We start from the raw sequence: 15,274 nt of genomic DNA, 5'->3' as shown, positions 1-15,274 counted from the left end.
AAAGCATCTTTAACTACAGCGGGATACGTAGTTAGGCTCTACGAAGACTCTGTTGCTTGGAAAACTTACAAACAGAGTAACGACTTTTCATGACCCTGCCAAGCTGAGTACTTAACCATGTATGTTGCTTCAAAACTAATAGAAATCAGATGGATCGACTGTAAAAATAGAATAGCTGATATATTAACAAAACCTCTTTCATTTGAAGTTTATAAAAGGATGACTCAACAAATATTGATTGAATTCAATCAAAGGATGTATATAGGAAGTAACAATATATAATTGAATAGTTTTTTTTTTCTTTGTTTTTTACAGGATCTAAGAATTAATAATCAACGAGGTTTTCAAAGGATATTCTTTATTTTTTTAATTTTATGTCCATATAATTATTAATTTTTAACGATAATTTTGTTTTGATAACAAATAAGATCACATCGAAATAGAGAAACAGAAGGGAGTATAAGATTATGATCACAAGATGTTTCTGTATTTCTCTTCGATTGACTTTCTGCCAAATGCCTAACCCTTTTAACAGTGAGAGTATCCTAAACTTTTTTAATATAAGTTAGTGGAATTATGAGTGATGCGGTTATCCATAACCATAGTTATATAAATGCTAGTGATTTTTTAGGAGGAGCCCCTAATTGTTATGTTGTGGCTCTGCAATGCGACTTTGACGCTCAAATATTTATATTTAGAATGTAGCACCTGGTTAGCGAGTACGTTTGTGAAAAACAGAATGTAATAAAATTAAATTATTCAACGTAATTTGCCAAAACTTTTACGTACAACAGGTTGTTCGATGCTAACAGCTCTTTTGTGATGACCAGTGTTGTATGTTAGTGAGTAATGCGTCGGTAGTCTAACTCGCAAAATGAAAAGCTCAGTTGAATAATTAACAAAATTGGGCTTATTGGCTCACACACAACTTTATGACAGTAAGAGCTTAGATAATTTAGATGAATGCTTAAAATTGTAACTTGCTTAAATAATACCATCTACTGGCTTACTGATTATCAGCTTCTCAAGAAAACAGGACGAGCCAAACAGGCACGCTTTAATTAAACCCCAAATCAAATCAATAATCTAAGGCAGGAAAAAGTGTGTCAGAAAGTAAACGTAAATTTGATTACCATATTCTTAGAAAAAGTGCAGCTCGCTGACCTTGGCCAGATGGTCAATTTTGACGAGTGGTGATGTCAAGATGAGGAAATTGTTGACAAGTAGGCCACTGATTGATACAGCGTTCATATTTATCGGTGGTTACGGCTACTAGATAAGGGACGCCATATGGTAGTTATTACTAACAGTGGATAGACGTCAAGAAACGTAACACCAGTGAGAATTTTTCGTTATTTTATTTTCTAATCTAGGCTATTACTTAGGTCATTATATTATTTCTTCAAAATTTAACGTTTTTTTTTAAACATTTTGAAATACAAGAACAGTATTTTTTTAATCATGTAAGTATCGTTTGTCTATTGAGCAATGTATTCTAAAATCAATATGCAAAGATTGGTGTATTAATCTGCTTTCTAACCCTTAATACATTTTTTTAACTTTATAAGTCATCATCTGACAAATTTGTCTGAATAATTGATTGTTAAAGTAGGTGAAAGTTAGAGTTAAGAATAAGTTGGTTTAAATGGGAAAATTATTTATAGAAACCTACTGATGCGCACGAATTAACAAAAAATATCGTTATAATTTTTAAAATCATGTTTTTTATCTAATACAGATCCAAATATTTTGAATGCCCGACTTCTCATGGAGCTAGTACGACACATTTTGGAGCGTGCTATTGAAAATCAGGGTTGCGCCTCTTCAGCAGCTAAGATATGTATTACAATTATAGAGGTGAGTAAAAATTTTAAGCTTTTAAAGAAAATTAAATAAAAGAATGTCTAAAAGTAAAACTCATAATTAACATTATTTTTCTTTAGAAAGAGATGAAAGAGACATTCTTAGAGTCCTTGCTCAACACATGCCAGCAGTGGTACCAAAATTACAATAAGCAATTTCAACATTTTACTACATATCATCAGTTGTCTGCCTTCATGATATTTCTCAATGAAATGTATTGTCAGGTACGTTTTAATCGGCAATATGTAAGTAATAGATTGTAACATGCAAATTACATTAAAAAATTATTATACCTTTTTCTTTACATTCTAAATAAATACAAGCAAGTGTAAGTGCAATGATACAACTTCCTCGTTGAAGCAAAAAAAGTTGAAAACAATACAGTGCACTTCTTAATACGTAGCAGAGACTGCTTTATTCTTTAGATTATTCAAATATGCGTAATAAAATCTTAAAGCTTAGGTATATTTTCATTCAATGAATGAAAGATGGCTGCATTTATTTTAGAATTTATTTCTTAGAGTAAAAGATTAAAGTGGTCTTGCGATTACAGTAATCGTAGAAAAAAGCGTCATTTAGATTTTTCATGAAGCACAGTGTAGCTTGCTCTTTATATTTTGACGACTCAGTTGCAGGACATTTGACGTGATCATCAGTTTCTACTTTTTTTTCTTCTCATCTTCTCTCTCTCTCTCTCTTTCTCTTTTTCTCGTTCTCTCTCTCTCTTTCTTTTTCTCTCTCTCTCTTTCTCTCTCTCTCTCTCTTTCTCTCTGTTTCTCTTCAAGCTCACGTTTTGAATCAAACTCAACAATATATCCACATATTATACAGTTGTATAGACGAAAATGAGTTCCAGCTCCTCCCACTAGCCCTGACAACCACTTAGCACCCCCTCAATCTTCGTAGCTATCTACTTATTTTTTTGTAATATTAAACCCAATAATATACCAGCAAGCACCCCCCCTGAACCACCTTAACCACAGCTTTCTCGCAGGTTCCTCCACCTTACGCCTGTTAAACTTACTTTTTCCTACTCCATTTTTACTGCCTTCTAAGATACAATTTTCGATTTATTGAGAACTTGACCGAATTTTAGGAATTGTATTATTAATTCAACTTAATCGCTGCTCTCACAAATTGGTTCTTAAAAATATAATCCAATAACAGTATAAACTGCTCAGAATGAATAAGAAGATTATTTGATGTGTCAAAAATATAAGCTTAATTATGTTCCAAATTATTCCAATCGATGTTCTGAAGTACAAAAAAAATTTCAACTATTAATTTACATTGATATCGATTTATAAAGTATACAGCAACATAAGAATTTACATGTTACATAAGTAACCATTTTATATATTGAATTAAAAGACACTTATTTTTATGTGGAGTTGGAGATTGACTCGTGGAGCATGCAGGTGAGCACAGCCCCACTTGTAAATATACATATTGATAAAACGTGATTCATACGGACATTCCTATCTTGGACTTAAGGGTAATTCTGCGGATAAATAAAGAGTTACCTGTTAGATGAGGGGCTGCGAGGGGGGTACTCAAAAATTTTATTGATCTAATTTAACATTGAAATATGAAACAATGTTACCTTTTTTAAATGGAGCATGAGAGAAAGTCAAGTATGAGGAAGAAAGGCCGCTGAGAGGGGTGTGCATAGCCCCACTGAAATCACTGTATAATATAGACAGATCTATATAGGGGTGTGCGTGTGTGTGCATGGGTGTGTGTGCGTGTATATGTATGTCTCTTGTGAAAAAATCACTTACGCAGGTTATGTTCATATATTTTTACATTAGAGGGGCTCCACCTCCTTGCGTGCTCCACAAACCAACTCTCTCTACACCTCTTATAACGTTGGAATGTATTTAAAAAAATCATTTTTCCTTTTAGTTAAGTACATGTAGCTGTTTTAAGAATTGAAAATTCAAACAACATTTTTATTTAAAATAAATCTGACAACAAATTAAAAATTCAAAGCGTAGTTTTAAAAGAAGTATTTTATTAATAAAGAAATTATCATGAATCTAGCCTGTAAGTTATATGTAAATTGATTTTAATCATTATATTTATTTGTATACTAAGTTGTTCGTTGAATGCTAAAAGTACTAAGAAATTGAAGATGCTCCCATGGCTATTTTAAAGAGAAAAATAGATTTTTTGACCATTTTGTTAAAAAGCATAGAGTTGTTGCTCAGATTTTCTAATTCATTGAAATCTTTATTGCGTTGTAAGGGTTTTTCATGTGATCAAAAAATATTGTAACATATGATTGATGATAAATACTTTTTATTGAAAAATTTACTTGGCTTTTTATGGTAGAGTTAAGATTCAACATTACAGTTAAAAGCTCTTTCTTAAAATCTTATTTGAATTTATAAAAAGTTGTAAAAAGGAATAAAGCTTTACACACCTTTTTTCTATAATCATTGTGAAAGGTCCCATAAAAAAACTCTTTATTAGTTTTCTCTCTAAAACTACTTTTTATTAACAAATGTGATAATGGATGCACTGCCTGCATCGTGCCCCTAAAATCAATGCCCTTGATTAGCAACACTTCTATGATTATCAGCGTATCTAACTTGAATCTTTTCTTCGATGAATTTTTGCTTGGACTCATTTTTGATGCTCTTAACTGATGTGCATGTATATCACTTTAAAAGAAACTTATAAATTTAGATGAATATGTACACAACGTCATGTGTAAACAGTGTAAGTAAGTTGATTATTTCTGTAAGTTCACCTTCTCAATAGAGCAATACTTCTATAATTTGTATGATTGTAAAGTTCAGTGTTATTAGAATTTATGCGTATATTAGTATTAAGTCTTGCATAAGCAAATGAAAAATAAAAACCTTTCAGCAGTTCATTAACAATATTACCAAAAAAAACTTACCGTGCCAAGAATTAATATTTATGTGAACTGAAATAAAATTAGTATGAACTTATTTCTGATGATGTCCGTAGTTATATTTATATATAAATCAATTTTTAATTTTTTTTATATATAAAAATTTATATATTTGAGTTTTGTAAAGTAAGAAAGTATGTATAAAATATATTTTCAAAAGTGAATAATTAAGTATGTTTAAGGTCAGTGGTAGGTGGTGAGGTGTCTGAAAAGAGCAAAAGTCAGAATGATAGAAACGACGCCTACATACATTTACCATGTTAATTATGTATATGCACACATACACCAGCTAATAATGTCCACGACTTTATATATGTTTGTAATAGTTTATTTTCAAATATGTATCTCATGTAGGTTATTAAAAATATAAATTTTAAACATAAAGTATACAGTTACATACATTTGTGTAAGAAGGTGTCAGGGACCGTAATTGTAAGAAAGGTTTTAGTTAAAATCCACAAAAATAGAGTGGAGGCTGTGGGGGGCCGAGTGAATAAGGAAAAGTTTTCTGGGAAGGCACTGAGGGGGTTGTAAGATAAAAACACGTGCGTTAAAAAATATCTGGTAAAAAATGGCTCTTATAATGGTGTACAATACTAAATGTAATAAATATAAATTAAATCAATAGGAATAATGATGAATATCTAAAAAACTAAGAAATTCGAAGCAGCTCTTAAACAAACATACACGTTATAATCCACAATGAAGCATAACTCTTTGTTTCGTTTGTAACAAATCCAACGGCCTTGGAATTCGGAAATTTTGAAGTATTTTTTAGTTTAATTTTTACTAAAAATTGTTTACACAAACGTTAAAATACGTGAGTTTAGGAATACATAATAAGAGCATGGCTTTTGTCCCTAAAAATTTCACTATATGTGATAAGTATAAATAAAATACGAGTCTATGATAAAAAAAATACATTAAAAATATTGTTGCTTACAAATACATTGTAAGCAATACCATAAGAGTACATACATAAAAATACATTATAAATAACCTTTAACTTAAAATTATATAAAAATAGTAACATAAAAATACATCGTAAATAACCTTTAACTCAAAATTATTGTGAAATTTCATTGGAAGTAGTGCAGTGCATGGAACACTGCCTTATTCAAAAAGCTCTTTTTTCTACCTTGTAATGGCAATTGGTACTTAAAAAAATGGCATTGTACGCACGCCTTAACTTAATTCGTGAGCAACAAAATGATAACTTATATTATTTTTTGACAATACAATTCAAGTAAGAATTATATAATGATTAAAAAGGTTGATAGGCCATGTTGTAAAATTTTAGTTACCAGATCATAATTGTTCCCGTTTTGGAATTATTACAGAAAGACGCAACATAAAATAAAATAAATTAATGTGGATACTTGAATTATTTCATTTATAAAAACATTTTACAATTTTAAGATTTGTAATGTTTTCTTATTTACATATCATAATGTGAAAATAATAAATGCTAAACTATAAAATACCATTTTTTACTTCCAAATTATTTCCCAAACAACAGTAATTTTGACAGTGTATTTGCATATAAAATGAATGAATTAACTAAGAAAGATCTACTTGTCTGATATTTCTTAATACATACTATTTGAGCCATAAAATTTATAAAAGTGCTTAACACTATACGATTTCTATAACACCAAGTTTAATAACTCACTAATTAGAAGTTTCACTTCTGTCGGGGTCCTGAGACCCAGAGTTGATTTTTTCCGTTATATCATACTACATTACTCAATATTTACTTTATTGTTTTAAGAATATTCTTCAATGTTTCAATTACTTTATTAGTAAATTTTATAAAAATGCGTTCTTTAAAATATTTTCAAAATAATAGTTCTTTGAGGAGGTTGGATACATATCATGGACAAAATTTAGGGGCTATAATTTGGTTTTTAATTTATTGTATGTGTTATAAAAAAAAACGTACTTTTTATGAGCATTCCCAGCCATATAGTTATCAAAGAATTATGAAATCAAAAATAAGCAATTTAACGCGGGCTGTTGTGGAAACAATGTTGTGACCTAAAAGTAACATAACTTAGCAATAGTTAAAAAATCGACAAATAATATGTTTTAATTGATACTTTAAATACTGCGGATTTATATAATCTTATAATTTACATTAGTATCCATACGTATTAAAGAGAAGATAACAATTTTTTAAAATAAACATGAAAACTTTGGTTAGGTTGATAAGATGGATGTATGTATTCCATAGGAATAAGCTGTATTACGTTCTGACAGTAGGTAATGCTGTGAGCCTCCCACACCCTTGATCCCACTTTGCCTCCCCTCTAACACATTGTACCTTACCTCCTTAATATACTTACTGTCAAGAAAGTGAGCTTTGAGCAATCAAAGTTCCCGTCTTGCTCACACATGCGCCGCCTTGTGGATACATCGGGCACTACAGTCACTTAAGCTCTTCGTGGTCGTCTGGCGACACTTACTACTTCTCCGGCAGCCGACCGATACACTCTCTCTCTTCTTGATCGCCACTTTACCGCTGTTAAATTACTTTTACTGTATCAGCCTAAAGCTGACCTTGCTGTAATACGTTTTTTATAATACATTGTGAGATTAAATCTTTTGTGCCTTTTCCTTTGCGAGTGCCTACCGTCATCTCCGAGCCACCTACTCTGACAGGTTATGGGCCCCACTTTTTTTTTCTCGAGAGGACGAGCCGGCCTTGCCATGAAGGGCTTCAGAGGAGGAAAGCAGTGAGTACTTTTTCAGAGTGTCTTGCTTCAGAGGTTCCATATCGTGTTTCCTGTGTCAGGGTGATAATGTGCGTGAGCGAATGGTGCAGGGCACAGTGCTGTTAAATTTTTTATTGTCCGCGTGCGGCCAGCGTGATTCCAAGTAGAAGCGCGTGCTGGTGGTCGATATAATAAAAGCCCGCGCGAACACCACGATCACGCAGACCTGAGCGAGGCCGCCATTTTTTGGCGCGCACGGGCCTCGAGAGCTACATGCACGTGAACAACATACGCGAATTCTTGCTTAAAGAGGATAAATCTTTTTCTCTACTTCCTTTCTTATTCAGAGTACGTTTTTTTTTCCTATTAATTTGGTGCTGTCAGTTTGTTAAATTTACATCCTTCGAATAGGTGTATGTACCAATAGGTACGTAACTTGCAAGCGGTGCTGCAAGTTAATAAACTCCCACAGCAGTTGACCTTCTTAACCATTGCGGAGAGGGGCTGTTAGTTTTCTCGCGAAGCTTCGGTTTTACATGCGCGAGTGCACCTCTTTCCCACGTTTTTTTCGAGTTACACGCAGTGCGGTGACACGAGTTGGGAGGAAGCGCGTGTGTGAGATTTGAGGTTAGCGGTGCTAACAAGCCAGGTGTTGATTCCAACCGGGCAGGCAGTGCCGTTCGTGTACGAGAACACGCCCACATAATAAATGCATGCATGCATATTAATTTCTTGTGTTTGGTATATTCAGAAGTGTGTCAACAATAACAACGAGGGCTGTTTCTCAGATGAATGAACAAGACCAAGAGTCCCAAATAAATGTAGAGTCCAACTTTACCGAAACACCTCCAAGGGACAGTCCTCAAGATTTACCAGTTATCAACTCAGAGGAAGGTGAGAATATTTTTTTTCTCCTACTTGTTTTTTCCAGAGTATCAGAGTGTGAATCATTTATATCAGAGAGGCCTATCGAGGTGCTGGCAATATAAAACCAGCAGCTTCAACTTCTGCAAAATCCAAACAATCTAGAGACATGATTCACAATTTCAGAGTTGTCGGAGAACACGACTACCCCTCAACTAAGACCAGAGGACACTGACAACACCATTCAGCAACCAGAGATTGTTGAAATTAGGAACGTTGGAGTTGAACAAGCAGAAGTAATCCAATCTTGGGATACGGCGGTTGACAAGCTTCTAACACTGTCAACAAAGATGGAAAGGGCGGCAGACGCCATGTCCAGTGGAACAGAAAAGATTCCGGAGTTTGTTCAGGCTGCCAACTTCATGACCAAAGCTCTCAATCTAGTATCCACTAAGATTGACAGCTTGACACGTGCCACAGAGTTCATCCAGGACTCTCAGAGAGCCCATAGAAACTCAGAGGTACCACCTTTATTTAACTCTACCATTAACAATCAGAGGTTTCAAAGAAACACGAATATGAGTGACTTTACTCTTCATAATAATCCTCTCCCAACCCCCTTTGGTAACATTAATCAGAGACCATATAATCGAGATAGCTTAGATGACACTGATAGACTGGATAATCTAAATAATTCACTAGACAATCTCAGAAAATCAATTGATTCAAATAAGAATACTTCTAAACCTTTCTTTAAGAAAAACTACATTCTGACTCAAAAAGGGTCTTTCAATGTTTGGTTTGATCACTTAACTTCAGAATTAAAAACTAATGATCTTTAAGATTTCATAGAAAATAGTAACTTAATTGATAAATACACTCCAGATGAAATCGAATTTAAGAAGAGTCTAGTTAGAGAATTGCTAATTAATCACTTAGATGAATATAATCACAAGAAGGTACTAAACATTGTAGACCCTAGAGAAATTATAAATAAATTAAAATCCTTTAGAATGGCTGAAGCCAATATAACAGCCTCGTCAGTCAGAGCCAAACTATATCGTCTTAAAATTACAACGAAAGAGAAAGTCAATGACTTTATTGACAGGTTTGATCATATAGTAAGAGAGTATGAAAACTCAGACGGTATGGTACCTCTGACTGAGGAGGAAAAGAGGTCAGCCTTTTACCAAGCCGTGGCAGACAAATTCTCAGAGCTGCGTACAGCTAACATGGTTAGGCGACAGACCACAAATACTGAGATGAGTCTTGAAGACATGAAGACAAGTCTAATACAATTGCAGGCAGAAAGAAATCAATCAGAGTTGAATTCAGAGCAGGCCAGGGCCAACGTGGCTACAGGCAGTCAGAGAGTCAACGATCAGGCGAATAAGGACACTAAGTGTTTCCGATGCAACAAACTCGGTCACAGACTCATTAACTGTCCTCTAAGCCAGTATGGACTCTGGTACTGCTTTTACTGCCAGGATCTCGAGTACCACAAGGGAGATGCATGCCCAAACAGGAATCATCCTAAAGATGGGTATGTTAAAAATAATTCTAATGACAATAATAATAATAAAGGTAAAAACAATAGCAAGCTCAGAGGTAATGGTAGAGGCAAAGGCAACGGTAATTTTAAATTCAGAGGTAATGGCCGTGTAAATAAAAAGCAAGGTAACATGAGTACACAAGCCAAACAACAACAGGCAACCAAATTTAAGGCTATGTTAACAGGTAATCATAAAGATAACTACAGAGGTAAAACTAAAATATCTTTTATTGCTGATTCCGGAGCAACTCATCACGTTGTTAACAAAGGAATTATCCTAACAAATTTTAAAAAATGCAACAATGAATTCATCAGAAGTGCAAATAAAAACGACTCAGCCAACATCATTATTGATGGGAAAGGCGACTTAATTTTTAAACTAAATTTAAATGAACAGTTTAAATTAACAAACGTGATAGCTGCGAAGGACATCTTCAACAACTTGATCTCCTTAAGACAATTTGCCGATGCCGGTTTAGGCATCTATTTAGATGACAAATATCTAGAAATCTTTGACAAGGAAACGGGAAAAATATATATCTCAGGCGTATATGAGAAACCGAACTGGATAATAGAGTTAGAAGTTGAAAATCAAACCACTGCAAAAACTAGAAATTGGAATAAATATTAGTTCTTGGCACAGATAGTCTCACTGGACGAGTTCATGACACAATCTCAGACTGACATTGTGGATATTCTCAACAGTCAAAATTCAGAGTCCATGGATGAGTCTATCAGTCCAGAGAATACCCAGTCTGAGATTGGGAGGGAGAAGAAAGATGAACTTAATAATCCAGAAGAGCAATCAGAAGATCATACTTCACTAAAGCCAAACAATCTGCTACTGAAAAAAATCTACATTGATTTAGACAACAGCAATTCAGATGAAATCGACAAAATTTTATCAGATGTAAGTTCCAACAACATTATTAACATTTAGAAGAAGTTAGACGAAGGCCTGATGTGGCACACTAAATTGGGACACGCATCTTTAAAATATTTAAAACAATTACAAAAATCTGAGGACATTTTATCTAAAGTAAAATTCACAGATTCAATAATGGACTGTGAAACATGTAAATTAGCCAAAATGGAAGAATTACCTTTTACAGAGGTTAGAGTCAAAGCCAACAGACCATTAGAAAGAATACATGTAGATACAATGGGTCCCATAAAACCAGACTCGTACCCAGGAGATAACCGTTTTATCATAGTCTTTATAGACGATCATTCTAGATATGCCAAAGCATACTCCGTCAGAAACAAAAACCAGGCAGGTGACTGTTTGGAAGAGTACCTCAAACATGTCAGAAGTTTATTAGGTACAGATGCCAAGGTTTGTTATATTAGAACAGACAATGGAACAGAATTTACTGGAGGAAAGTTCTCAGAGGTTATGGAAAAAGAAAAGATAGTGGGGGAATTCTCTCCACCACACACTCCTCAACTTAATGGCACTTCAGAGCGATTCAATAAATCCATTCAATGGAAAATTAGAGCACTCATGCTCGATTCAGGACTACCCGCTAGTATGTGGTCATTGGCTACTGAAGTGGCCACTCATATATACAACAGAACTCCTCATTCAAGTATTAATTCCGAAACACCATTAAGTAAAATAAATCAGAATCGGAAGTCCCATTTAGACAAAATCAGACGCTTTGGGTGTTTAGCATACGCTAAAATCCCAATAACCAAAACAAAATTCTCAGAGAGAGCACTCAAAGCCAAAGTAGTAGGTTTTACCCTAACAGGGTACCTGTTATGGCATCCAGAGACCAAGAAATTCTTCATTTCTTGAAATGTCAAGTTTAATGAAAAAATAGTATATAAAGACATCAGAAGAAATATAAAACTCAATGAAACCGAGATCTTGGAAAACTGGAATTTCCAATCAGAGACAGAAAATGACAAAACTCTACATTCTGAAGACATACTAGAACCTAATCATGCACACGAGTCTAGCAAGGCTAGGAGAGGCCGACCAAAGAAAAGAGAAGCTGATCAGACGACAGCAGAGATCGAGCCAAAGACGAGAAAGCTGCCAGACAGAACAGCTAGAATTAACAGACCAACATGGTCCCACTTGAGGTTGGCGCAAAAAGATACGTCTCCTGACATCAATTTCACATTAAAAAGAATTACCGACTTAGAAAACATAAACTCAGAGGATGAACTGACTCATGCTTTTATAGCCAGAACAAATCAAGATCCTATCAACTTCAGAGAAGCGGTTAATTCAGTTGATAAAGAAAAGTGGTTGGAAGCAATCACTGATGAACTCAAATCCATGGAATCTAACAACGTGTGGGAAATAATAGATCGACCCTCCCTGGACAAAAATGGCATTAAAGTACACACGATAGATTCGAAATGGGTATTAAAAAGGAAACTGGACTCAGAATGTAAAATAACTTACAAGGCAAGATTAGTAATCAGAGGTTTTAAAGACAGGAGGGAGTACGAACTCAGAGAAACTTATGCCCAAGTATCTAGACTGGCAGTTATCAGAGCAGCACTAGCTATAGTCAACAAATACGACCTAGACATCTGTCAGATGGATGTAAAGTCCGCTTTCCTAAATGGGACACTAGAAGAAGACATATTTATGGAAATCCCAGAAGGAATAGAGTGCGAAGGAGAATTCAAGAGCAAAAAGGTCTGTCGGCTTAAAAGATCGATTTACGGTCTTCGAATCAGCCCAAAGAGATGGAATAAACGCTTCACCGAAGAAGCATTAAAACTAGGCTTAGAAAAAGACATAAACGAACCTTATCTTTTTACTTGGCGTAAAAATAATCAGATGATTATTCTAGTACTGTATGTAGATGATATCCTGTTAGCTGGAAATGACGCAAGTAGATTAATGGCAATCAAATCTAAACTCTGTACAACATTTCAGATGAAAGATTTGGGAGAACCAAAACAGTTTCTAGGTATAAAAATTTCCAGAGACCGAAGTCAAAGAATTTTAACACTTTCCCAATCAGAATACACGAAGAAAATTTTGGAAAGATTCAACATGCTTGATAGCAAACCTCAGAGAACTCCAATGGTAACTAGACGAGTAAAGAATAGAGAACTTAAAAATTCAGAGCTTACTACTGCAGGAGTAGCGCAGCGGACAAAAGCTCCATATCGAGAGGCAATTGGAAGTCTTCTCTATCTGGCTGGAGCTACCAGACCAGACATTTCATATGCAATTAATTACCTATCTAGAAGACAATTGGAACCCACTGAAAAAGATTGGAAAGATGTCAAAAGAGTGTTCAGATACATCAGAGGTACTTTAGATATGAGTTTGATATTCAGAGGAAAAGAAGATAACCTATATGCCATGACTGATACCAGCTTCAGAGACTTGGAGGATTCTTCAACAACAGGAGGTTTTATTATAAACTTTTTTGGAGACACTATAAACTGGAGAAGCCACAAACAATCGTATGTAACTCTCTCTACTTGTCAAGCTGAATATTTAGCTATGAGCGATGCTTGTCAAGAATTGATTTCTCTGGACAAGGCGATCAGAAACATGATAGGAAAAACTTTATACCCAGTCACAATTTGGTGTGACAATCAATCAGCAATAAAATGCACTCAAATGGATTTTGAGTTGTCATAGATTGAAAAATTTCGACGATGACATAAAGACAATTCAGAGTCAATTAAAAGAGAGAGAAACCACGGGTTCAAAGAGCCACATGGCAAATTTTTATTAAATTCTGTGTGCAACAAGACAAAGTTAAAGTTCAGTGGATCTCGTCTTCAGAGAATGAAGCCGATATAATGACAAAACCGTTGCCCACAGAAAGCCACAATTACCTCAGAGATAAAATATTAAGTATTCAATGATCGACTTACATTTACACGAATCGCACATTGTAACTACTTATATTCATTTCAGATATGTCAAACCAGGAAGACAATGATTCCATTGAGACCACCGAATCATAACTTCAGAGTAAAATCAATCTTCAGATGTAACTTTCAGAGTTGATTGGATCTCAGACGAAATTCTAGATTGACTCAAAGGGAGGGAGTGTCAAGAAAGTGAGCTTTGAGCAATCAAAGTTCCCATCTTGCTCACACATGCGCCGCCTTATGGATACATCGGGCACTACAGTCACTTTAGCTCTTCGTGGTCGTCTGGCGACACTTACTACTTCTCCGGCAGCCAACCGATACACTCTCTCTCTTCTTAATCGCCACTTTACCGCTGTTAAATTACTTTTACTGTATCAGCCTAAAGCTGACCTTGCTGTAATACGTTTTTTATAATACATTGTGAGATTAAATCTTTTGTGCCTTTTCCTTCGCGAGTGCCTACCGTCATCTCCGAGCCACCTACTCTGACACTTACATTTCTACGTATATTCACTTTATGTCTTTTTAATGCACCATTTTACGAGAATGTACTTCCACATTTCTAACATATTTGAGATTTTTTGATTATGTATTAATATGTGAAAAGGTACGTGTGTTTCTTTGCTTTGATTTCTACACTACAGTCTTAAGGAAACTCACTCGTACCCAACCTTTTGAACGCATAAGATTAGCTTTGTTGTAATCTGTATGACTATATATACATTTATAACTTGACGTACTAACAGTAGCTGTCAAAGGACAGTTATTTTATTCACTGATTTATTGCTCATTCCGTCTGCCACGAATGAAGATGAGACCACAGCTACGTAATCACCAAGTTATTAGCTATTTTTAAAAGATTTTCAATTAAATCTTGACGTCAGTTATCCAGATTTTGCAAGTTATGTATCAGAAATGTACTGATTCTCATAAGGCTGCACGTTAAAATTTTAAAAATAAAATAATCAATATCTCACTTTATAAGCTATAAAGTAACTTGAAATTTAAATCAAACGTTTTTCATACACTAATTCAGTGCTGTTTAAAGTATTATCAATATATTAAAATTAGTTCTCTGAGTGAATAAACTTTTTTAACAATAGATGAACTCAGAAATTGTTCACAGATAAACATAATAATCATTGTGTCGAAAAAATTCCTGAATCTTTCACTGATACCACATTGTTCAAGATAAATAGTCAAAATTTGCTATGGCTTACTAGTTAGATGAATCGTGTGTCTAGCACTCTCATCAATTTTGTTTTATGTTGGGACAACTGTAAAAAAACAAAACTATAACAGGATCTTTGATCAAAAACAACACTTTCAAAGAGACAAAAAAAAGGATGGTCGTATGAAATGTTGAGAAAAAAAAAGTGAAAATTAGGCTTTGCATACATAAAGTAGAACTACTATTTTCATCTTTTAAATCATTTTTACTAATTTTCCTGTAAAAGCTCAGCATATTTCATTTATCCGTTATTCAATATTAAC

At 34.3% G+C, this 15,274-nt stretch overlaps 1 protein-coding gene across 1 annotated transcript in view; it reads left to right on the top strand.

Annotated features, from left to right (window-relative positions):
- LOC106640744 (uncharacterized) overlaps window positions 1–15,274 on the top strand; it is a 425,751-nt gene that overhangs the window by 277,950 nt on the left and 132,527 nt on the right. The window contains exons 6-7 of the mRNA XM_089595613.1: window positions 1,739–1,857; window positions 1,944–2,087. Of these exons, the coding sequence (XP_089451739.1) occupies window positions 1,739–1,857; window positions 1,944–2,087 (263 nt within the window). The remainder of the gene's footprint in view (window positions 1–1,738; window positions 1,858–1,943; window positions 2,088–15,274) is intronic.

Source organism: Copidosoma floridanum, unplaced genomic scaffold (genome assembly GCF_036245765.1).
Source record: "Copidosoma floridanum isolate Cflo_tuat_1 unplaced genomic scaffold, Cflo_Japanese_pri ptg000026l, whole genome shotgun sequence".
In the NCBI taxonomy this organism is placed as follows: Eukaryota; Metazoa; Arthropoda; class Insecta; order Hymenoptera; family Encyrtidae; genus Copidosoma; species Copidosoma floridanum.
The sequence above is the reverse complement of the archived record's forward strand: the minus strand, read 5'-3'. Positions and strand labels throughout refer to the sequence as shown.